The sequence below is a fragment of the Carica papaya genome, chromosome 7 (assembly GCF_054855325.1).
Source record: "Carica papaya isolate Zhongbai chromosome 7, ASM5485532v1, whole genome shotgun sequence".
In the NCBI taxonomy this organism is placed as follows: domain Eukaryota; kingdom Viridiplantae; phylum Streptophyta; class Magnoliopsida; order Brassicales; family Caricaceae; genus Carica; species Carica papaya.
The window spans coordinates 5,183,699-5,207,707 of NC_142315.1; the positions used below are offsets into that span (position 1 = coordinate 5,183,699).

The 24,009-nt window shown below is 30.7% G+C and overlaps 1 protein-coding gene across 10 annotated transcripts; it reads left to right on the top strand.

Moving 5' to 3' along the window:
* Positions 1-603: 603 nt before the first annotated feature.
* LOC110821932 (uncharacterized) lies at positions 604-21,006 on the top strand. 10 transcript variants are annotated; one of them, XM_088207021.1, is made up of 15 exons: positions 604-1,817; positions 2,024-2,176; positions 2,547-2,626; positions 3,927-4,056; positions 4,894-4,955; positions 6,878-6,924; positions 12,281-12,346; positions 12,626-12,741; positions 12,825-12,931; positions 13,905-14,300; positions 14,500-14,645; positions 14,911-14,957; positions 20,335-20,396; positions 20,699-20,814; positions 20,901-21,006. In XM_088207021.1, the coding sequence occupies exons 12-15, from the start codon at positions 14,929-14,931 to the stop codon at positions 20,961-20,963; spliced, it is 270 nt and encodes an 89-aa protein (XP_088063147.1). In that variant the 5' UTR covers positions 604-1,817; positions 2,024-2,176; positions 2,547-2,626; positions 3,927-4,056; positions 4,894-4,955; positions 6,878-6,924; positions 12,281-12,346; positions 12,626-12,741; positions 12,825-12,931; positions 13,905-14,300; positions 14,500-14,645; positions 14,911-14,928; the 3' UTR covers positions 20,964-21,006. The 10 variants fall into 10 exon arrangements, 1 of the variants encoding a protein (XP_088063147.1); XR_015813108.1 differs by lacking the exons at positions 604-1,817; positions 2,024-2,176; positions 2,547-2,626; ... (2 more) ...; positions 6,878-6,924; positions 20,901-21,006 and having other exon boundaries at positions 6,953-12,346; positions 13,983-14,162; positions 14,265-14,300; positions 20,331-20,400; positions 20,702-20,814; XR_015813107.1 differs by lacking the exons at positions 604-1,817; positions 2,024-2,176; positions 2,547-2,626; ... (2 more) ...; positions 6,878-6,924; positions 20,901-21,006 and having other exon boundaries at positions 6,953-12,346; positions 13,983-14,162; positions 14,265-14,283; positions 20,331-20,400; positions 20,702-20,814.
* Positions 21,007-24,009: the final 3,003 nt, after the last annotated feature.

Below are 24,009 nucleotides of genomic sequence, written 5' to 3' on the forward strand. Positions count from 1 at the left end.
AAATTAATGATTCATTAGTTATTTTATGTTTTTTACTAACATTCGATTTCCATATCAGTGATTAGTGTGATATTGTTACTGAACTAGTGTAACTCACCGTCCTATTAACTATTTCAGATTAAGAAGACAAAAATTCAGATTCTGATCAGTAGGAGGGTTATGAGTAGATTTTCTCCTGTACTCCTTTGAGTGTTGGTGGAGGTTAACTCTCTAGGACATTTATTTACTATTTTTAGTTATTTATTTCACTTCTTTTCATGAACCGCTGTAAAATGGACATTTTCGTACTTCTATTGAGCATCCATAATTAGTGTGTAAGGAATATAAACTCTAATTATTATTTGCTTATGTATTTAAAATATGAATTCATTTCTTTTAAGTTTCGGACTTTTACAGAATAACTTTTTTTAATCTCAAAATTATATAATATATATTTTTTAAATAAAGAGAAGGCAAACGAATATCATTTTTCTTGGTTATAATACTCCAATTTTTAATGTCAATCTTTAGATATGCATATTTCTTTCTTGAAACAATTAAGGGTAACCATTTTACACTTTCTGGAAAAATAAAAACAACCAACAGTGACCTCAAATGGTAAGTTTACATTTGTTAGTGCTATCGAACTTAACAAAAACAATTAATCTCTGGCTGCGTGTCTTCACCATTATTCTTTTCTTCTTTGCAAATTTCTGAACATGGATCAAATATTTGTCAGAGTATTTTCTCAAAATGGTTAACGAAACATCAGCAGTAACAACGCTCCCTTCATGTAATCAAGCATATCACATATTGTTGAATATGTGATTCAAAATTGACAACAGTTATTTTACTTTTATTGTGTTTAGACTTGGTCAAAGTTGGTTTTTCATTTTTTACTTTCAGGTGAAGCATGTCTTTAGTTCAGTTGAGATGCAATGCCTATAAAAAGGCAGCTTTGGTTATGGAAAATATTTTAATGTAGAAAACAGTCTTGAGTTCACTTTCGGCCCACCAAGTGTTTGACAAAATTCCTCGTCCAACATTCTTATACTTATTGACTGTAATTTCTCTGTTTTGCATCGTTTGAGTTTCAGTTTCTTCTCCAACAAATATGTCAATCATATTGTTATAAACACAAGGCTCGTGGGAGTAATTTACTTGATGCTCCGCCCAGGTGAAAAAACTTAAATGCTATTTTCTCCTCCAAGTGAAACCTTTGCAGGACTGCAAGGACCAATGAAGGGGTTACTTCAACCCCAATTTCATCAACAAGATTCTCGTCGGAACCTTAGTAAATTTTACGAACAATCCTTTGTTTTGGTCGATGTTCGGAATAAATTAACATAAGCTACATTTTAATTACCACAAAATTTTATTACAAAATTAAAATATTTTGTGAAGTAAATTTAATTATTTTTAATGTATTTAAAAAAGTTATAAAGTGTCCTTTCAGCGACAAACGTGGATATGTAGTCTCTGCTCGGTGCAACCGTCGGTCGTCTCTCTCTTTCGCAGACGAACTGAAGAAACACCTGGCTCGCGTTGGAAACCGGACTGAACAGGGGACTGAGAGTATTCCAATTATCTTTTGCGGGAAAGAGAAAGAGAAAAATTGAGAAGCCATAAAGGACAAAGACGGGGGATACGTGATTTGGTATCTTCTTTTGGTAAATTTATCGAAATTAGGAGCAAAAGATGCTGCAGGAGTCGCATGTGTCAGCCGGGGGTTAAGGGTTTCTTCCTATGAGGACTCTCTCTGGTCCGATTTTTGTTCCAGGGATCTTAATCTCTCTGCTCCTCTCGATCCTCATGGAAGCCCCTCGCCTTCTTTCAAGGTAATTGTTCCTGGATTCCGTTTCTAGGTTTTGATTTTCTTGGTTTTCATAGCTTTGACTTTTACTTGTTGGCAGTTGGATTCATTGTCTCGTATTCCGTTCTTTTGAATGTCTGTATAGTCGCCCTGATTTAGTCAAATCATTTCGAGAAAAAGCAGTGGTCGTTTTAAACTATTCTTAATCTCTGATAATTTTTGTTTTAACAGAAGAAGAGAAAAGGAAAGAACTCCACTAGCCAACTCGCGCTCAGGTTGACTCAGCTGTAACACGTCGGAGGCACGAAAACGACGGCAGAAGCAGCATCTTGGGTCTGAAAACGACGAGACAACACGTGTGTTATATGCCGGCACGTGCGTCGGGTAAGTGACTTGATGTTTCATCTATTGGTTGTCACGTGTAATGCTTAGTTAATTTAAGTTTATGCCACGTGCGCAATAACGTACATGGCCTATATATACTGCCGCTCTGGTTAATTTTAAGCGTACTCTGGTCTTCTTCGAAGAAGACAGACTTTTCCTTTCTTTGCTTTGCTTCTCTTTCCTTCTTTCTTTCTTTCTTTCTTTCTTTGTTCGTCAAATGTATTTGCTGTGCGGATTCTACATAATCTACACATTGCCTATACTTTGTGCGACACTCATATTGCTGCATTTGAGGTAGAATCTGAGTTTAAAAGTTTCTCTTTCTTTCTTTCTTCTTTTCTTTGTTTCTTTCTTTTAATTAAATTTGCAGTGACAGATGGGTGATTGCTCTGAATCCGAGCTTGCATGAAGAGAAGCAGATGATGTTGGCATAATTATTGCCAAGAAGAGGTAAATGATTCTTTTTGCTTTTCATAATTATTGAACGAAACATTTCTTTTCTTTTCTTTCTTTGTTTCTTTTTTTCTTTCTTGCATCATTTAAATTTGCAGTTACCCATGCCTTTGGTAAGTCATCCCTGCATTATCTGATTCCTGAGGAGACAGAAATTTCTTTTCTTTGCTTTGCTTTTCGTTCCTTCTTTCTTTCTTTCTTTCATTTAAATTTGCAGTTATTGAACGAAACATTTCTTTTCTTTTTTTCTTTCTTGTATCATTTAAATTTGCAGTTATCCATGCCTTTGGTAAGTCATCCCTGCACTGACTGATTCCCGAGGAGACAGAAATTTCTTTTCTTTGCTTTGCTTTTAGTTCTTTCTTTCTATCTTTCTTTCATTTAAATTTGCAGTTATTGAACGAAACATTTCTTTTCTTTTCTTTCTTTATTTCTTGATTTCTTTCTTTCATCATTTAAATTTGCAGTTTTTCCCTTTTTCTCTTCTCTTCTTCTCTCGCGGCCTAACCCATTCCCTTTTAAAATTCAACCTCTAAAACGAGGATGTTTGGGAAGCTCATTAAGCTGCCTCCTAAAACGTCACCGTTTTACGAGACCACCTTTTAAACAGTTTCCTCTTCTAGTTTTCAAAACAGAGAGTGAAAAGGAGGTTGTAGTTTTTTCTCTTTTTTTTGGTTTCTTCTTCTTTTGTTAGGCGGTTGAGAGCAGGTACTGTTGAGATGGAGGCAGGTGAACATGATTGATTGATGATTTCTGTTCCTGCATTTTTCTTTTCTGGGATGTAAGTTTCCAGAATGAATGATGCTCTTAAGTTGGAATCCATCTTATTTTTCTGCCCTTTTTGTTTTGTTAAGCGAAGGATTGGGTATAGAGGTTTCGGCATTATCTTTCTTTTGGTTTCGGTTAAATATGAATTGGTAATACAGAACACCATGCATGCTACTTTGTGTCAAATTCTATTTTGTATTTTGTCTTCTTTTAATGGGCATTTGGAGAATGTTTTATTAATACCTTTGATTTTGGGGCAAAGTTGTAACTTAATAGCATGTGTTTTTGTGGGCCAAAATTTGAATCATGCTTGTTAATGTGTGAAATTTCATTGAGCTCAAACTGACGACATCAAAGCTTTATTTGGTTATCAGATTTAAATTCACTTTTAATTAGTTTATTAAATTTAAGTAATGCGACCTGTACCATTAGGATTAATTTGTTTATCAAATTAATTTTACTTTTATGGAATTTTCAAATATAAGCTTAACCATGAACAATCCAGAACACAGCAAAAAGGAATTTGCAGATTCAAGTCGCACTCAGGTTGACTCAGCTCTGCGAGTTGTAACACGTAAGAGGCACAAAAATGACGGTAAAAGCAGTGTTTTGGATCCGGAGGATATAATGTACATGCCGCTGGTTTGATGGAGCCACAGGTAGGTGATCTGATGTTTCATCGATTGGTAGCCATGTGCCTGATACTTAGTTAACTTATTATTTTGATTTATGTCACGTGCGCAATGACATACATGACCTATATATATTGCCGCTCGTTAATTCTAAGCAGACTCGGTCTTCTTCTAAGAAGACAAACTTTTCCTTTCTTTGCTTTGCTTTTCTTTTCTTCCTTCTTTCTTTTTTTCTTTGTTTCATCAAATGTATCTGCTGCGGATACTACATAATCTAGATATTCCCTATACTTTGTGCGACACTCATTGACTGATGCATTAGAGGTAGAATATGAGTCTGGTAAAAAAATTTCTTTCTTTGTTCTTTTCATTGTTTCATTCTTTTAGTTAAATTTGCAGTAATAGATGGGATTGTTTGCTCTGAATCCGAGATTGCATGACTAGTTGGTCAATCGGAAAAAGGTACATTGAATACCAATAATTATCTAATTATATTTGCAGTGATTCCGTGGACAATTTAGTAGTCACTCTAACAATGACAGTATTGGTGCAGCAACCAGTCCCATCTAATGGGAAAAAAATGGATAATTTTTCATGCTGACATTTGTACAACAGTAGCATGAGTTGAACTGTAGTTGCTTCAATCTGACCAAATATTTTTCTGAGTCATGTGTTTTGGAAAAATAGATCACAAAATCAAATTATTATTACTTGAGATATTACTTGAGATGTATAAGACGTCATTAGTTTGCTGAAGTAGATTATATATTAGAAAAACATAGTAAGATATTCTTGTTCCTTTGTTATGGCTACTTGTCCTTTTTTAGTTACTTTCTTATTTATTTTGTGGTTGGTTTTGGTTAGGTATGATGCAACAGAAGATCATTTGGTGACAAACTTTTTTCAACAGAGAATGATTCTTAAGTGTAGATATTATTTTCAACACAGTCATCCGTGTATGTCTCTCTTGATTTCTATTCACTTTCTGAAGTTTGTATTTTGTTTTTTGTATGTTAAATCATCTGCCTTTTCGGTGCACATTCCCTCAACCTTATATACCGATGGTCTTCTTTATACATCATTCTTGGATTTACTTGAGTAACAATTCACGCAGATATTATCTGGTGGAGAAGGCAAAAGATGCTAACATCATTGGGATTTTGGTTGGAACTCTTGGTGTAGGTATGCTGCCTATATGGTTGTATAGTGCATACAAGTTTTTCCCTTCAGCTTATGTGTCTCTAGTATTCCCTGGTAACGTACCATTGCATTAGCAGTGAATCAAGATCCATAGAATTCTATGTTTTAAAAGGATGTGTGCAATTCTATGTTTTAAAAGGATGTGTGCGATTCTATGTTATTAGCAGTTGGGTAGATTTTTGTCAACTTCTGAAGCATGCATTCAATATGTTATGTTATATAAGTTGAAAGCCAATGGAAAATTTTCAGATATTTCTGTCTCTGTTCTTAGAATAAGAGGTTTGATAATAGTTTGATCTTTGGGACTCGGTTGTCAAACCATTTTGTAAGTTTCAAAGCTCTTTTATTGAAGTCTCCAGTAGAATCTTTTATTCTCCACCATTGTAGTTTATCTCTTGTTATTCCTAATAACAATTTATTTATTTTTGTTAAGAAAAAGTTGATCCCTTGCACTTGATCACTTATTCCTGTTATATATTAGTCTTGTTTATTATCGTGCTTCTTATATATTTAACTAGGTTCTGGTTGCTCCCAGTCTGGTGTTTTAGTATTTGAACTCTATAGAAACTTACATATTGTTGTATAATTCTGATTTCTACCTTTGTGATGTCAAGCTAATGTTAGGTATTGTTTTATTAACATATCTACTTTTGTTATGCATCATTATGATGCTAAACTGATCGTTGCTGCAGCGGATCACCTTCATATGATTGATCAGAATCTATAAATTTTAATCTGTATAGCTTATATATATTTTTGGTGCTTTTACTTTTTTGAATACTCAAATTTTGTTTTTATTTTTTTAATTTAGAGGAAGTCAATGGAGTAGGGACTATGTTATGGAATTTCGAGATTTGATTAGTTCTAATCAAGTAGAAGAAAGGAATCAGTTAGAAGAAGCACGGTTTTCCTTCTTTAAGGGCGGATACGTGAAAGATTTTGTTCTGCATGGTATGATCAACATTTAACAATTAACAAGTTTTGGCAGCTATCTGCATGGCATATACTGTTCTCTTCTTAGAAATCTAATAATGTTAAAAAAATGGATAAAAGTTCTATCTCTTACACTTCGTAAATGAAGTATTTTTTTTTATAAAAAAGCTGCTCTCTCTCTACAACCTAAAGGAAATGTAGCTATGGAAGGGTGGTATTATTTTATGTTTATGTTAATATCAAATCAACATATAATAAATAGAATCATGTTTTAATTTATTTATTGTGACTGCCTTCACTTATCATGTTTTTTAGAAGCGTGGTTTGTGAATGGAGATACGATGATTTTTTATCTTTTGTTAGTTGTTCTTAACAGTAAATTGTATGAAAAGGTAATCTAATTTAGCGGATGATGTTGGCATTGTTATTGGCAAGAAGGGATAAAGCATCATTTTGGCTTCACATTATTATTGAATGAAGCATTTGTTATCTTTATGCTACTGATCTATGTATTGATCATTGATTGCATATTTAGTTTGGATATATTCCTTGTTACGGAGTGGTAGTTTGTCTAAATTTTTTAGTTTATTTATTTATTTTTTCTGGGAGTGTATCTAATCCTCTTCTCTTTCTTTTTTTATATTTTTTTTTTCTCTTTAATATTACTTTTTCCATAAGAAAAGAACTTATTGCATATTATCAAGATATCTTTTAGGTAGGTCAAGAGACATGGATGAGTAAAGGAATTATTGCCAAAAAGAGGTAAAAATTCAACTTTTGCTTCTTTTATTTAGTTCCTTGCATTTGCTATTTGCGTGCTATAAAACTTGTGACGCTTATTACTTATATATATATTCTATGATTTGTTTCTTTAATTTAGTTTCCTGTTCATAATTATTAATTGATGCATTTATTAATCATATACTGCGTAACCTATTTATACCTAAGAGCAAGTGATGCATTTAGAGGCAAAAAATTTAGCAAACTAACTCAGTATAAATCTTGCCAAATGTTGGTTAGGTGTTATGTGAACCTTTCCTATCCTAATAAATTTTTAACTTCTATTTTTCAAGATAGATTTTGGATTAGAAGTGACTTGACTAACTGGTCTTTATTGTGTTGAAGGTTATGATATAGGCTAACTCAAGTGAATTATCATTCCTAGTTTCGTCTTCAGCCATCATCTTTCTAACTCTTCAATTCTTCTAACTCCCAATAGTAATTCTTGTTCCACTATCTTTTGAACTATCGAACTCTGCTTTAGTTACATGTGCCTAAGAAACTTATTGCTTTATCAGATTTTTATAGAAAATGAAATAGATGGAGAAGAACTATGTATGACTTAATTCTCAAAAAGAAGGTACGTTGGCAGCTTGGTTTACTACATAAGTTCAATCAAATTTAATCATTCCAATTTTTTATTGGAATTTGTTGATTAAGAAGAACTGCGTATCCTGAAAAAAAAGGTACGTGGTCAGCTTGGAGTACTAATCTAAGTCCAGTCAAATTTAAGCATTTCAAATTGTTATTAAACTTACGTGGATAATAAAGTACTAAATATAATTTCTTCCAATCACTGTTGGATTTCAAATAAACTAAATATGAAACATAGTTCTTTATGATTTTGTTTGGATTTCAAGATAAAAGAGAATCCAAAAATATGATAGTCTTTAAAGACTTCCATATTTTAAGGGAAATGAAAGATAAATTTAACATTCTTTTGATTACTCGTATAATTTTCGATTACTTCAAAAGAGATTGGGAAATGAATGGAGTTTACAGCAAGACAAATGAAAAATCTAAAGCAACGACTTTAAATGTATTGATTATTTTTAAAAATGTTGAAAAAGAAAATTACCTTGCTTTGTTTTAGTGAAAACAACCTTGAAGAATGACTTATGTGGTTTTTAAAATTTTGAAGGGAAATAATCTGTGCTTTCTTAGCATTTGACCGTAACATAGTCTTGTTCTGTTGATTTTTAAATTTGATTGTGCTAAGGACGTATTAATTCTTTATTTTCTTATTGCATTCAAAACCCTAAAAGGAATATAAGCCATTCTTCAAACATGCTTGTATTACGAAAGTGATTTTTTCAACTTTTTCAAAAAATAGCAGGTAGGTTCAAAAGTCATTGTCTTCCATTCTTCATTTACATTGCTATGAACTCCATTTCATTTCCCAATATCACTGGAAACAATATAAAATTATACAAGTGAATAAAAGAAATAGAGTTTCATATTCAGTTTCTCTTGAAATATATAAGTTTTTGAAAGATCCTATATCTTCAATTTATTTTCATCTCGAAATCTTACAGACCCGAAAAGCATTGTGTTTTGTTTAAGTTTTCTTGAAATCCAGTACTTTGTTATCCATTAAATCTTATAAAAAGTGAAATGGATGTAATAAAACTACGTATGACTTGATTCTCGAAAAGAAGATACGTACGTAGCTTGGTGTACTACACTAAGTTTAGTCTAATTTAAGCATTTTAACTTTTTATAAGAATTCTCTGAGCAGAAGTACGTATGACTTGATTCTGAAAAAGAAGGTACGTAGGAAGCTTAAGATACCACTTTAAGTTCAGTCAAATTTAAGCATTTAAATTTTTTATTAGACTTCATGGATTAAGTAGAATTACGTATGACTTGCTCTTAAAAAAAGGTATCTAGACAACTTGAAGTACTACTCAATGTCTAGTCAGATTTAAACATTTCAATCTTTTATTAGATTTCTTGAATAGTAAAGTGCTGAATGTAATGTGTTCCAATCACTGATAGATTTAAAGTAATCTAAAAATGAACAATTATTTTTGATTTTGTCGGATTTCAAGATAGAGGAGAAATTGTAATTATAGTAGTTTTGGAAGACTTTTTTTGATAATTCATGTAATATTGAATACTTCAAAAGTGATTTGGAAATTGAATGTTGTCTCGACAAGAAAAATGAAGATACGAAGGTAATGAATTTCAACTTTTGAAAAAGTTGAAAAAGAAAAATCCATTGCTTTCTTTCAGAACAAGCAGTATTCTAGAAATGCATATGTATCTTTTTGAATTTTGAAGGGGAAGAATGAGTTCTTTTTTAGTATTTGACTAGAACGCAGTTTTGTTCTGTCGATTTTTAAACTTGATTTTGCTAAGAAAAAATCGATTATTTCTTTTCTTATTTCTTTCAAAATCTAAAAAGTAACATAATCCATTTTTGAAGGTTACTTGTGCTATGAAAGCAATTTTTTCAACTTTTTTAAAAATATCAGTTGATTCAAAAGATATTTTGTTTGGTTCTTCATTTATCTTGCTGTAGACTCCATTCCATTTTTCAAATTCTCTTGAAATAACTGTAAATCACACAAGTCATTAATATAGAGTTTCATCTTTTATTTCTCTTGAAATATGAAAATATTTGAAACGTACTATATTTAAAATTTTTCCATCATCTTGAAATCTAAAGGAGCCGGAATACGCTACGGTTTGTTTTTATTTTTCTTGAAATCCAATTATCTATTATTAATGAATCTAATAAAAAATGAAATAAATGGAGTACTATTACATATGACTTGATTTTAAAAAAGAAGGTACGTAGGCAACATGGAGTACTATTTCAAGTTTAGTTAAATTTAAGAATTTTAATTTTTTATTAGACTATGGATTAGCGAGAATTATGTACGACTTGATCTACCTGCACTATATGATTCTTGAGGAGAAAGACTCTTTTCTTTTCTTTCCTTCTTTCCTTCGTTTGTTCTTTCTTTGTTTCATTATTTGCATAATGTATTTTCTAGGCAAATACTATATAATCTCTTTGCATTAGAGGTAGAATCTGAGTTTTGGTAAAAAAGTCTCTTTCTTTCTTTATTTTTTTTTGTTTCTTTATTTTAATTAAATTTGTAGTGATAGATGAGATTATTTGCTTTGAGTTCGGTCTTACATGAATGGTTAGTATGTCAGAAAGAGATATATTAAGAAGTTATGATCATTTATAGCATATTGATGTGGCTTTTGACATATTGACATATTTATTGTCTAGGAGATGTAATGATTCATTTTTCTTTTCACATTTATTTAATGATGCATTTGCAATTGTACATTGCATAACCTGCAAAGATATTGTTGCATTCATTAAAAGCGACTGAAACATTCTAGAATAGAAAAATTTCTTTATGTTCTTTCCTTTCTTTGTGTTTTGTATTTCTATCTATGTTTGTTTTGTTAATTTAAGTTCATCGTTTAAATATGCAGTTTGGTAAGTCAGCCTTGCACTATTTGATTCCCTATGAGAAAGATGTTTCTTTTTCTTGGTTTTGCTTTTCTTTCCTTCATTTCTTCTTTTTTTCTTTCTTTGTTTCATTATATGTGTGATGTATTTTCTATGCGAATACTATATAATCTCTTTGCATTAGAGGTAGAATCTACCATTTGGCAGAAAAGTTTCATTCTTTCTTTTTGTGTTTCTTTGTTTCTTTCTTTTAATTAAATTTGCAATGATTGATGGGATTTGCTCTGAATCTGGCCTTGCCTGAATGATTGGTTAGTGAAAAAGAGGTATATTAAACACTTAAGATCATTTAATTAAATTTGCAGTGACTTCGCGGACTATTTAGTTGTCATGCTACCGATGTCAGTTTTATCGGTGGAGCAACCAGTGCCATGTATAACGTTGGAAGCTTGATATGAGATTTTACCTAAAGGGCACAAAATGGAGAACTACTTGTTGTTTGGATTGGCTTTAATAATTCAACATTACAAATGCTGAATAGAAGCTTTCTTTTGTCGGGGGGATATTTTATCATTGATAAACCTTGAATTATGCAGAAACAATGATCAAGGAGGAAGATGAGAATGAAACTATGGCTTTAGTAAATATTATGGAAAAGGCTTTGCAATTGCGTGATGGAGATACTAATTCTCTTACTAAGCTAATAGCTAAATCTGAATAAAAAATTTTCTTTTCTAAATCATATCATAAGAGAAGAGGAATATGCTGGCATAATTATTGCTGAAGAGATGTAAGGATTCATTGTCCTTTTCATAGTTATCTAATGATGCATTTGCTATTGTACACTACGTAACCTGCATATTGTTCCTAGATATTGCGGCATTTGCTAAAAGCAACTGAAGCATTCTAGAGATAGAATCTAAGATAGGTAGAAAACTTTCTTTCTTTTATTCTTTTTTTTTTCTTTCCTTTCATGTTTTTTCTTTTTTTCTATGTTTGTTTTTTAATTTAAATCTGCAGTCATACATGCATCAAGTAGCTTTAAATTTGAGCGTACTTAGAAAACTTTCTTTTTTTTTTCTTCTTTCTTTTCTCATATCTTTATTTTTCTTATAAATTTACACTAAAATTGTTCTGAATCTGAGCTTACACGGAAAGTCCATCAATGAAAATGAGGTACCTTGTCATGTTTCATGATCACATATTAAGCATATTGAAGTGGTTTTTTAGGCGGGTTAAAATGAGCGGATGGTGTTGGCATAGTTGTTGGTAAGAAGAGTTACAACATTATTTTTGCTTTCATTGTTATTGAATGAAGCACTTCTTATCATTATACTATTGACCTATGTATTGATCACTGATTGTATATTCAGGTTGGATGGTATTTTTTGTTAAAGGTTGTTAATCTGTCTCCCTTTTAGTTTATTTCTTTTTTCCTTTTTTGGGAGTGTATCTAATCCTCTTCTTTTTTTTGTATATTCTTCTTTTCTCTTTGATATTACTTTTTTCATAGAAAAAAAACTTATTGCATATTAGTATGATCTCCTTTAGGCAGGCAAGAGTCAGGGATGAGAAAATAAATTATTGCCAATAAGAGGTAAAGATTCAACTTTTGCTTCTTTTATTCAGTTCCTTGATTTGCGTACTGTAAACCTGCTGCACTTATTACAGATATATATATATATATATATATATTCTATGATCTAGTCTGATGTTTTTTCCTTAGGCATGTGCTTTGGAAAAGTAGATCACAAAATCAAATTGTTATTGCTAAGATGTATTAGCTGTCATTAATTTGTTAAAATAAATTATATATTAAAAATACAGGATAAGATATTCTTGTTCCTATGCTTAATTGTCCTTTTTTAATTAATTTCTTTTTAATTATGTGGTTGATTTTAGCTAGGTATGATGCAATAGAAGATCCTTTGCTAACAGACTTTTCTCAACAGAGACGGATTCTTAAGCGTATGTATTATTTTCAACACAATCATCCTTCTCTGTCTCTCTTAATCACTTATTCCTGTTATATATTAGTCTTGTTCATTATTATGCCCCTCATATTTTAAGTAGGTTCTGGTTGCTCCTATTCTGTTGTTTTAGTATTTGAACTCTATAGAAACTTACATATAACAGTGTGATGGTGATATCTACCTCTGTGATGTCAAGCTAATGTTATGTACTGTTTTATTAATATATCTACTTTTGTTATGTATCATTATGATGCTAAACTGATCATTGCTGCAGCAGGTTACTTTCATACGATTCATGAGATGAAAGGACTGATCATTGTAGCAGGAAAAAAAGCTTACACACTTGTCACGGGAAAACCAAATCCTGCAAAACTTGCCAACCTTTATGAGGTAGACTTTTTATATGTAGATTATCATTTCCTATTGATACGGAAGCTAAGACTTTAAAGTTAATCTTTTGTCTTCCGTGTCAGTGTGATATTTTCATCTATGTTTCTTGCGCTCAAACTACTCTTTTGGATAGCAAAGAGTTATTAGCTCCAGTTATTACTCCATTCGAAGTCATGCTGGCTTTCAACAGGTATATGGAATTCAGTACTAAGATTTCACCTTTAGCACCCTCAAAGTATTCTTCTTTTAATTTCTACTGCTCTCATAAGCGAGATTATGATTATTTGGTAGATTTTGTATGCTAAACTTCTTGTACTATCGATAATTAAAATACAAGATTTTTGTTATATTTAATTACTATTTTATTTAAGTAGAGATTTTTAGGTTCGTGATACTTAGATTTCATGTGAAACGCATGGTAGCTCCCATTGAAAGGGAGAGGACGTTTAGTTTTACAACAAATATAGTGTTGAGGAAAGGTTTTGTGTGTTAATGTTATTCAATTAAATTAGAAACTTTCTGAAGATTGCATCTAATTTTAACCTGCATAGCTTATATATATTTTGGCGCTTTCACTTTTTTGAATGCTCAAATCTTGTTTTCTTTTTCAATCTAGAGGAAGTTAATGGATTGGGGACTATGTCATGAAATTTCAAGATTTGAGTAGTTCAAATCCAATAGAAGGAAGGAATCAGTTAGAAGAAGCACTGTTTTCAGGGTGGATATGTGGAAGATTTTTATCTGCATTAATAAGTTTTGGCAGCTATTATGTAATTGCATTGCATATATTGTTCTCTTCTTAGAAATCTAACAATTTTTTAAAAAAGGATAAAAGTTCTATTTTTTGCATTTCGTAAACGAATTTTTTTTCTTTATGAAAAACCTCATCTCTCTCTCTCTTTACAACATTGAAGAAATGCTGCTGTGGAAAGGGTGGTATCATTTTATTTATGTTAACTTCAAATCAATAGGGAATAAATAAAATCATGTTTTAACTTTTTTAGCGAGACTGCTTTCACTTATCATGTTTTTGGGAAGGGTAGTACGTGAATGGAAATAGGATGATTTTTGATCTCTTGTTTGTGGTTCTTAACAGAAAATTGTATGAAAAACTAATCTAGTTTTGGCTTATTTTACATGAATGTGGTTTTCTTCAATTGAAGAGCTGAATAGAAGCTTTCTTTTGTTGGGGAATATGTTATCATTGATAATGCTTGAATTATGCTGAAACAATGATCAAGGAGGAAGATGAGAATGGAACTTTGGCATTACTAAATACCATGGAAAAGACCTTGCAATTGCGTGATGGAGATCCTAATTCTCTTACTAAGCGAACAACTAAATCTAGATCAAAATTTTTCCTTTCTAAATCATACCCTAAGAGAAGAGGAGGATGTTGGCATAATTATTGCTGATGAGATGTAAGAATTCATTATCTTTCCACAGTTATTTAATGATGCATTTGCTATTGTACACTATCTAACCTGCGTATTATTCATGGATATTGCGGCAATCACTGGAAGTGACTGAAGCATTCTAAAGGTAGAATCCCAGATATGGTAAATACTTTCTTTTTTGTTTTTCTTTTTTTGTTTTTCTTCTTTCTTTCTATGCCCGTTTCTTAATTTAAATTTGTAGTCATACATGCAGTTGGTAGCTTCAAATCCAAGCTTCCATAGGAAACTTTCTTTATACCTTTTTCCTTTTCTTTTTTCTTTCTTTTTTTTCCTCATTTCTTTCCTTTTTTCATAAAAATAGTTTTGAATGTGAGCTCACGTGGAAAGTCCATCAATGAGAAAGAGTTACCTTGTCAAGTTCCACGATTACATATTAGCATATTGAAGTGGTCTTTTAGGCGGGTTAAGAGAAGTGGATGATGTTGGCATTGTTATTGGCAAGAAGAGGTAAAACATTTTTTTTGCTTCTCATTATTATTGAATGAAGCATTTATTATCATTATACTATTGACCTATTTATTGATCATTGATTGCATATTAAGTTGGGATGGTATTCCTTGTTAAGGGGTGTTAGTCTGTCTCAATTTTTTAGTTTTTTTCTTTTTTGAGTGTGTATCTAATCCTTTTCTCTTTTTTATATATTGTCTATTTTTTTAATATTATTTTTTTCATAAGAAAAGAACTTATTGCATATCAGTATGGTTTCTTTCAGGCAGATCAAGAGATAGGGATGAGTAAAGGAATTATTGCCAATAAGAGGTAAAGATTCAACTTTCGCTTCTTTTATTCAGTTCCTTGCATTTGCTATTTGCGTGCTGTAAAACTTATGACGCTTATTACAGATATATATATATATGTATATTCTATGATTTATTTCTTTGATTTAGTTTCTTGTTCATAATTATTAATCGATGCATTTGCTAATCATATACTGCATAATCTATTTATCCCTGAGAGCAAGTGATGCATTTAGAGGCAAAAAACTTAGCAAACTAACTCAATATAAATCTTGCCAAATGTTGGTTTGGTGTTATATGACCTTGTCTTGTCCTAATAAATTTTTAACTTCTATTTTTTAAGATAGATTTGGGATTAGGAGTCACTTGACTAATCACTCAAGTGATTCATCATTCCTAGTTTCTTCTTCAGCCATCATCTCTCTAACTCTTCAAATTTTCGAACTCTCAATAGTAATTCTTGTTCCACTATCTCTCGAATTATCAAACTCTGCTTAGTTATATGTGCTTAAGAAATTTACTGCTTTATCAAAGTTTTATAAAAAATAAAATAGAGGGAGCAGAACTACATATGACTTAATTATCAAAAAGAAGGTACGAAGGCAGTTTGATGTATTACACCAAATTCAATCAAATTTAATCATTTAAATTTTTTATTGGAATTCGTTGATTGAGAAGAACTACATATCACTTGATTCTCAAAAGGAAGGTACATAGTTAGCTTAAAGTACTAATCCAAGTCCTGTCAAATTTATGTATTTCAAATTGTTATTAAACTTACATGGATAATAAAGTACTGAATATAATTTCTTCCAATCAGTATTGGATTTCAAATAAACTGAATACGAAACATAGTTCTTTCTAATTCTGTTTGGTTTTCAAGATGAAAGAGAATCCGAAAATATGATAGTCTTTAAAGACTTTCATATTTTTAGAAAAATGAAAGATAAATTTAACATTCTTTTGATTACTCGTTTAATTTTCAATTTCTTCAAAAGAGGTTAGGAAATGAATAGAATCTAAGCAAGACAAATGATAAATCTAAAACGACTTTTAAATGTACTAGCTATTTTTAAAAATGTTGAAAAAGAAAATTACATTGCTTTGTTTCAGCAAAAGCAACCTTGAAGAATGGCTTATGTGATTTTTTAGATTTTGAAGGGAGCGAATCTGTGCTTTCTTACCATTTGACCGTAACATAGTATTGTTCTTTCGATTTTTAAACTTGATTGTGCTAAGAAAGTATCAATTCTTTTTTTCTTATCGCATTCAAAACCCCAAAAGGAACATAAGCCATTCTTTAAACCTGCTTGTACTACGAAAGTGATTTTTTCAACTTTTTCAAAAAATAGTGGGTAGCTTCAAAAGTTATTGTCTTCCACTCGTCATTTACATTGCTATAAACTCCATTTCATTTCCCAATATCTCTGGTAACAATCGAAAATTACATAAGTGAACAAAACAAATAGAGTTTCATTTTCTATTTTTCTTGAAATATATAAATATTTGAAAGGTCCTAGATTTTTAATTTCTTTTCATCTCGAAATCTTATTTCATAAAACACTGTTTTGTTTAAGTTTTCATGAAATACAGTACTTTATTGTCCATGAAGTCTTATTAAAAGGTAAATGAATGGAGAAAAAATACATATGACTTGATGCTCAAAAAGAAGGTACGTAAGTAGTTTGGTGTACCACACCAAGTTCAGTCAAATTTAAGCATTTTAATTTTTTTTACGAGAATTCGTAGAATAATCAGAAGTACGTATGACTTGATTATCAAAAAGAAGGTACCACTCCAAGTTCAGTCAAATTTAAACATTTAAATTTTTTATTTAGACTTCATGGATTAAGTAGAATTACGTATGACTTGATCCTCATAAAGAAGGTATCTAGACAACTTGGAGTATTACTCTATATCTAGTTAGATTTAAGCATTTCAATCTTTTATTAGATTTCACGAATAGTAAAGTGCTGAATGTAATGTGTTCTAGTCGCTGTTAGAGTTAAAGTAATCTAAAAATGAACAATGTTTTTTGATTATGTCAGATTTCAAGATAAAAGAGAAATTGAAATTATAGTAGTTTTGGAAGACTTCTTTTGATTATTCGTATAATATCGATTACTTCAAAAGTGATTAGGAAATTGAATGTAATCTCGACAAGAATAATGAAGAAACGAAGGTAATGAATTTCAAATGTAATAGGTACTTTTGAATAAGTTGAAAAAGAAAAATCCATTGCTTTCTTTTAGAACAAGCAGTATTCTAGAAATGCATATGTAGCTTTTTGAATTTTTGGAGGGGAAGAATGAGTTCTTTCTTAGCATTTGACGAGAACGTAATTTTGTTCTGTCGATCTTTAAATTTGATTGTGCTAAGAAAAAATTGATTATTTCTTTTCTTCTTTCCTTCAAAATCCAAGAAGTAACATAATCCATTTTTGAAGGTTGTTTGTGCTATGAAAGCAATTTTTTCAAAATTTTCAAGAATACCAATAGACTTAAAAGATATTTCTTTTGATTCTTCATTTAGCTTGCTGTAAACTCTATTCCATTTTTCAAGTTCTCTTGAAATAACGATAAATCACACAAGTCACCAATGTAGAGTTTCATCTATTATTTCTCTTGAAATATAGAAATATTTGAAATGTACTATATTTAAAATTTTTTCATTATCTTGAAATCCAAGGGAGCCAGAATACGCTACTGTTTGTCTTCATTTTTCTTGAAATATAATACTTTATTATCCATTAAGTATAATAAAAAACGAAATAAATGGAGTAGAATTATGTATGATTTGTTTCTCAAAAAGAAGGTATGCAGGCAGCGTGGAGTACTACTCCAAGTTTAGTTAAATTTAAGCATTTCAATTGTTTATTAGATTTCGCAGATTAGACATAACTACGTACGATTTGATCTACCTACACTGTTTGATTCCTGAGGAGAAACACTTTTCTTTTCTTTGCTTTGCTTTTCTTTCCTTCATTCCTTTGTTATTTCTTTATTTCATTTTTTGCATGATAAATTTTCTAGGCGAATACTATATAATCTCTTTGCATTAGAGGTAGAATTTGAGCTTTGGTAGAAAAGTTTTTTTTTTTTTTCTTCTTTCTTTTAATTAAATTTGCTATGATAGATGGAATTGTTTGCTCTGAGTCCGGTCTTATGTGAATGGTTGGTCAGTGGAAAAGAGGTATATTAAGTAGCTATTATCATTTATAGCATATTGATGTAGCTTTTGACAGTTTAGCATATTTATTGCTTAGGAGATGTAAGGATTTGTTTTCCTTTTCACAGTTATTTAATGATGCATTTACAATTGTACACTACATAACTTGCATAGATATTGCCGCATTCACTGAAAGCGACTGAAGCATTCTAGAGGTAGAATCCGAGATATGATAGAAATTTTTTTTATGTTCTTTCCTTTATTTGTGTTTTGTGTTTCTTTTCATGTTTGGTTTGTTAATTTAAGTTCATCATTTAAATATGCAGTTTTGATAAGTCAACCCTGTACTATTTGATTCCCCTTGAGAAAGATGTTTCTTTTTTTTTGCTTTGCTTTTCTTTCCTTCCTTCTTTCTTTTTTTCTTTGTTTCATTATATGTGTTGTGTGTTTTCTATGCTAATACTACATAATCACTTTGCCTTAGAAGTAGAATCTGAGCTTTGGTAGAAAAGTTTCATTCTTCCTTTTTGTGTTTTTTTATTTCTTTCTTTTAATTAAATTTGTAATTGATTGATGGGATTATTTGCTCTGAATCCTGCCTTGCCTGAATGGTTGGTTAGTGAGAAAGAGGTAGGTTAAACACTTAACATCATTTAATTAAATTTGCAGTGGCTCCCTGGACCATTTAGTTGTCATGCTAGTGATGACAGTTTTATTGGTCGAGCAACTAGTGCCATGTATAACAATGGAGGCTTGATCTAGGATTTACCTTAAGGGCACAAAATGGAGAACTACTTGCTTTTTGGATTGGCTATGATAATTCAACATTTGCAAATGTTGTAATGACATTTAATTGCTGAATAGAAGCTGTCTTTTGTAAGGGGGATATTTTATCATTGATAAACATTGAATTATCCAAAAACAATGATCAAGAAGGAAGATGAGGATGGAACTATGGCTTTCGTAAATACTATAGAAAAGGCTTTGCAATTGCGTGATGGAGATCCTAATTCTCTTACTAAGCTAAGTGCTAAATCGGGATAAGAAATTTTCTTTTCTAGATCATATCATAAGAGAAGAGGAGGATGTTGACATAATTATTGCTGAGGAGATGTAAGGATTCATTGTTCTTTTTATCGTTATCTGCTAATGCATTTGCTATTGTACACTACATAACCTGCATATTGTTCTTGGATATTGCGGCACTCGCAGAAAGCAACTGAAGCATTCTAGAGATAGAATCCAAGATAGGTAGAAAACTTTCTTTCTCTCTTTTTTTTCCTTTCCTTTCATGTTTTTCTTTCTTTCTATGTTTGTTTCCTAATTTAAATTTGCAGTCATACATGCATTAGGTAACTTAAAATTCGAGCTTACGTAGAAAACTCTTTCTACCATTGTTTTTCTTTTTTTTTTCCTTCTTTCTTTCCTCGTTTCTTTCTTTTTCTTAGAAGTTTACAATAAAATATTTCTGAATCTGAGCTTATAAGGAAAGTCTATCAATGAGAAAGAGGTACCTTATCAAGTTTCATGATCACATATTAGCATATTGAAATAGTCTTTTAGGAGGGTTAGGAGAAGCAGATGACGTTGGCATAGTTGTTGGTAAAAAGAGGTAAAACATTTTTTTGTTCTCATTGTTATTGAATGAAGCACTATGCTACTGACCTATGTATTAATCACTGATTACATATTCAGTTTGAATGGTATTCCTTATTAAGGGATGTTAGCCTGTCTCCCTTTTAGTTTATTTCTATTTTTTGGGAATGTATCTAATCCTCTTCTGTATTTTGTATATTTTCCTTTTCTCTTTGATATTAATTTTTTCATAGAAAAAGAGCTTAATGCGTATTAGTATAATCTCTTTTAGGCAGGCTAAAAGACAGGAATGTAAAAAGAAATTATTTTCAATAAGAGATAAAGATTCAACTTTTGCTTCTTTTATTCAATTCCTTGCATTTGCTATTTGCATGCTGTAAAACCTACGGCACTTATTGCAGATATACATGTATATTCTATGATCTGGTTTAATGTTTTTTTTTTTAGGCATATATGCTTTGGAAAAGTAGATCACAAAATCAAATTATTATTATTGAGATGTGTTAGCTGTCATTATTTTGTTGAAGTAGATTATATATTAGAAAAAAACAGAATAAGATATTCTTGTTCCTTGTTATGGCTATTAGTCCTTTTTTAATTACTTTCTTTTTAATTATGTGGTTGGTTTTAGCTAGGTATGATGCAACAGAAAATCCTTTGGTAACAGATTTTTCTCAACAGAGACGGATTCTTAAGCGTAGGTATCATTTTCAACACACTCATCCTTCTCTACCCCTTTTGATCACTTATTCATGTTATATTTTGATCACTTATTCATGTTATATATTAGTCTTGTTCATTATTATGCCCCTTATATTTTAAGTAGGTTCTGGTTACTCCCATTATGATGTTTTAGTATTTGAACTCTATAAAAGCTTACATATTGTTGTATGATGGTGATATCTACCTCTGTGATGTCAACTGATGTTAAGTACTGTTTTATTAACATATCTAGTTTTGTTATGCATCATTATGATGCTAAACTGATCATTGCTGCAGCAGGTTACCTTCATACGATTCATGAGATGAAAGGACTAATCACTGTAGCAGGGAAAGAAGCTTACACACTAGTCATGGGAAAACCAAATCCTGCAAAACTTGCCAACCTTCCTAAGGTAGACTTTTTATATGTAGATTATCATTTCCAATTGCTACGGAAGTTAAGAATTTGAAGTTAGTAATCTTTTGTCTTCCGTGTCAGTGTGATATTTTCATCTATGTATCTTGCACTCAACTTCTCTTTTGGATAGCAAAGAGTAATTAACTCCAGTTATTACTTCATTCGAAGCCATGCTAGCTTTCAACAGGTATAAGGAATTCAGTACTAAGATCTCGCCTTTAGCAACCTCTAAGTATTCTTCTTTTAATAGTTCATCTACTGCCCTCATAAGCAAAATTATTATTATTTGATAGGTTTTGTATGCTAAACTTCTTGTATTATCAATAATTAAAATATAAGATTTTTGTTATATTTAATTATTATTTGATTTGAGTAGAGATTTTTAGGTTTATGACTTTATTTTATTTAAGTAGAGATTTTTAGATTCATGATACTTGGATTTCTTTTGAAACAAACGATAGCTCCCATTGAAAGGGAGAAGATGGTTAGTTTTGCAACAAATATACTGTTGAGAGAAGGTTTTGTATGCTAATATTATTCAATTAAATTTGAAATTTTTTGAATTTTGACTTTAGTGTTTAGGTATAGTACAGGAAAAAATTGATTTACTTATCAGCGAGGCTTGAAATTATTTGGTTCAAACTCATCTTGTCAAATCACGAATTTTCTGAAGATTGCATCTGTAAAATTTAACCTGCATAGCTTATATATAATTTTGGTGCTTTCGTTTTTTTAAATGCTCAAATCTTGTTTTCTTTTTCAATCTAGAGGAAGTTAATGGATTGGGGACTATGTCATGGAATTTCAAGATTTGAATAGTTCAAATCCAATAAAAGAAAGGAATCAGTTAGAAGAAGCATAGTTTTCCTTCTTTCAGGGCGATACGTGGAAGATTTTGATCTACATGATATGATCAGCATTTAAGTAACAAGTTTTGACAACTATTATGTAATTGCGTTGCATATATTGTTCTCTCCTTAAAAATCTAAGAATTTTGATCTCTTGTTAGTGGTTCTCAACAGAAAATTGTATGAAAAACTAATTTAGTTTTAGCTTGGTTTACATCAACCTGGTCTTCTTTAATTGAAGAGCTGAATAGAAGCTTTCTTTTGTTTGAGGATATTTTGTCATTGATAAACTTTGAATTATGCAGAAACAATGATCAAGGAGGAAGATGAGGATAGAAAATTGGCTTTAGTAAATACCATGGAGAAGGCCTTGCAATTGCGTGATGGAGATCCTAATTCTCTTATTAAGCGAATCGTTAAATCCGGATCAGAATTTTTCCTTTTTAGATCATATCCTAAGAGAAGAGGTAGATGTTGTCATAGTTATTGCTGAGAAGATGCAATAATTCATTTTTCTTTCCACAGTTATTTAATGATACATTTGCTATTGTACACTAATTAACCTGGATATTATTCATAGAAATTGCGGCACCTACTGAAAGCAACTGTAATGTTTTAGATGTAGAATTCCATATATGGTATAAATTTTTTTCTTTTCTTTTTTTTCATGTTTTTTTTTTTTTATTCTTTCTATATTTGTTTCTTATTTTAAATTTGCAGTTGTACACGCGATAGGTAGCTTTAAATCCAAGCTTTCATAGAAAACTTTTCTTCTACCTTCTTTTTTTCCTTTTTTCTGTCTTTTTTTTCATCTTTCTTTCCTCATTTTTTTCCTTTTTCATGTAAGTTTACAATAAAATAGTTCTGAATCTAAGCTCATGCAGAAAGTCTATCAATGAGAAAGAGGTAACTTATCAAGTTTCACGATTATATATAAGCATATTGAAGTGGTCTTTTAGGCGGGTTAAGAGAAGCAGATGATGTTGCCAATAAAATAGTTATTGGTAAGAAGAGGTAAAACATTTTTTTTTGCTTTTCATTATTATTGAATAAAGCATTTGTTATCAATATCCTGTTGACATATGGATTGGTCACTGCTTGCATATTCAGTTTGGATGGTATTCCTTATTAAGGTGTGTTAGTCTGTCTCCATATTTTAGTTTATTTCTTTCTTCCTTTTTTTTTGGAGTGTATTTAATCCTCTTCTCTCTTTTGTTCATTCTCTGTTTCTCTTTAATATTACTTATTCCATTAAAAAAGAACTTACTACATATTAGTATGATCTCTTTTAAGCAGGCCAAGAGAGAGATGAGTAAAGGAATTATTGCCAATAAGAGGTGAAGATTCAAGTTCATGTTCTTTTGTTAATTTCCTACATTTGTTATTTGCGTGTTGCAAACCCTGTGACACTTATTACATATATATATTCTATGATTTGATTCTTTGATTTAGTTTTTTGTTCATAGTTATTAATTGATGCATTTGCTAATCATATACTTCATAATCTATGTACCCTTAAGAGTAAGTGATGCATTTAGAGACAAAAAACTTAGCAAACTAACTCAATACAGATCTTATCAAATCTTGGTCAGGGGTTTTTCGACCCTATCCTATCCTAATAAATTTTTAACTTCAATGTTCTAAGATAGATTTTGGATTAGGAGTGGCTCAACTAACTCGTCTTTATGGTGTTGAAGGTTATGATCTGGGCTAACTTAAGTGAATCATCATTCCTAGTTTCCTCTTCAGCCATCATCTCTCTAACTCTTCCATTCTTTTAGTTCCCAATATTAATTCTTGTTTATTTATTTCTCGAACTATCAAACTTTGCTTTACTTACATGTGCTTAAGAAATTTACTACTTTATCAAAGTGTTATAAAAATGAAATAGATGGAGTAGAACTACGTGTGACTCGATCTTCAAAAAGAAAGTTTGTAGGCAACTCGACGTACTACACCAAGTTCAGTCAAATTTAATCATTCCAATTTTTTATTGGAATTCGTTTGAGAAGAATTGTGTATCACTTGATCTTCAAAAAAAAAGTACGCAGGCAGGTTAGAGTATTAATCTAAGTTCAGCCAAATTTAAGCATTTCAAATTTTTATTAGACTTATAGATAATAAAGTGCTAATGTAATATTTTCTAATCACTATTAGATTTCAAATAAATTGAATATGAAACACAGTTCTTTCCGATTCGGTTAGATTTCAAGATGAAAGAGAAACTGAAAATATAATAGCCTTTAAAGAACTCTATATTTCAAGAAAAATGAAAGATTAAATTTAATATCCTTTTGATTACGTGTGTAATTTTCGATTACTTTAAAAAAATTGAGAAATGA

What these genes read in the sequence shown, in the direction of transcription:
- LOC110821932 (XM_088207021.1), top strand. Translation starts at nt 14,929, where the DNA reads ATGAGTAAAGGAATTATTGCCAATAAGAG. An exon ending in GGAATTATTGCCAATAAGAG is followed by an intron (nt 14,958 to 20,334) that starts GTAAAGATTCAA and finishes GGTTTTAGCTAG; the next exon opens with GTATGATGCAACAGAAAATC. An exon ending in ACAGAGACGGATTCTTAAGC is followed by an intron (nt 20,397 to 20,698) that starts GTAGGTATCATT and finishes TCATTGCTGCAG; the next exon opens with CAGGTTACCTTCATACGATT.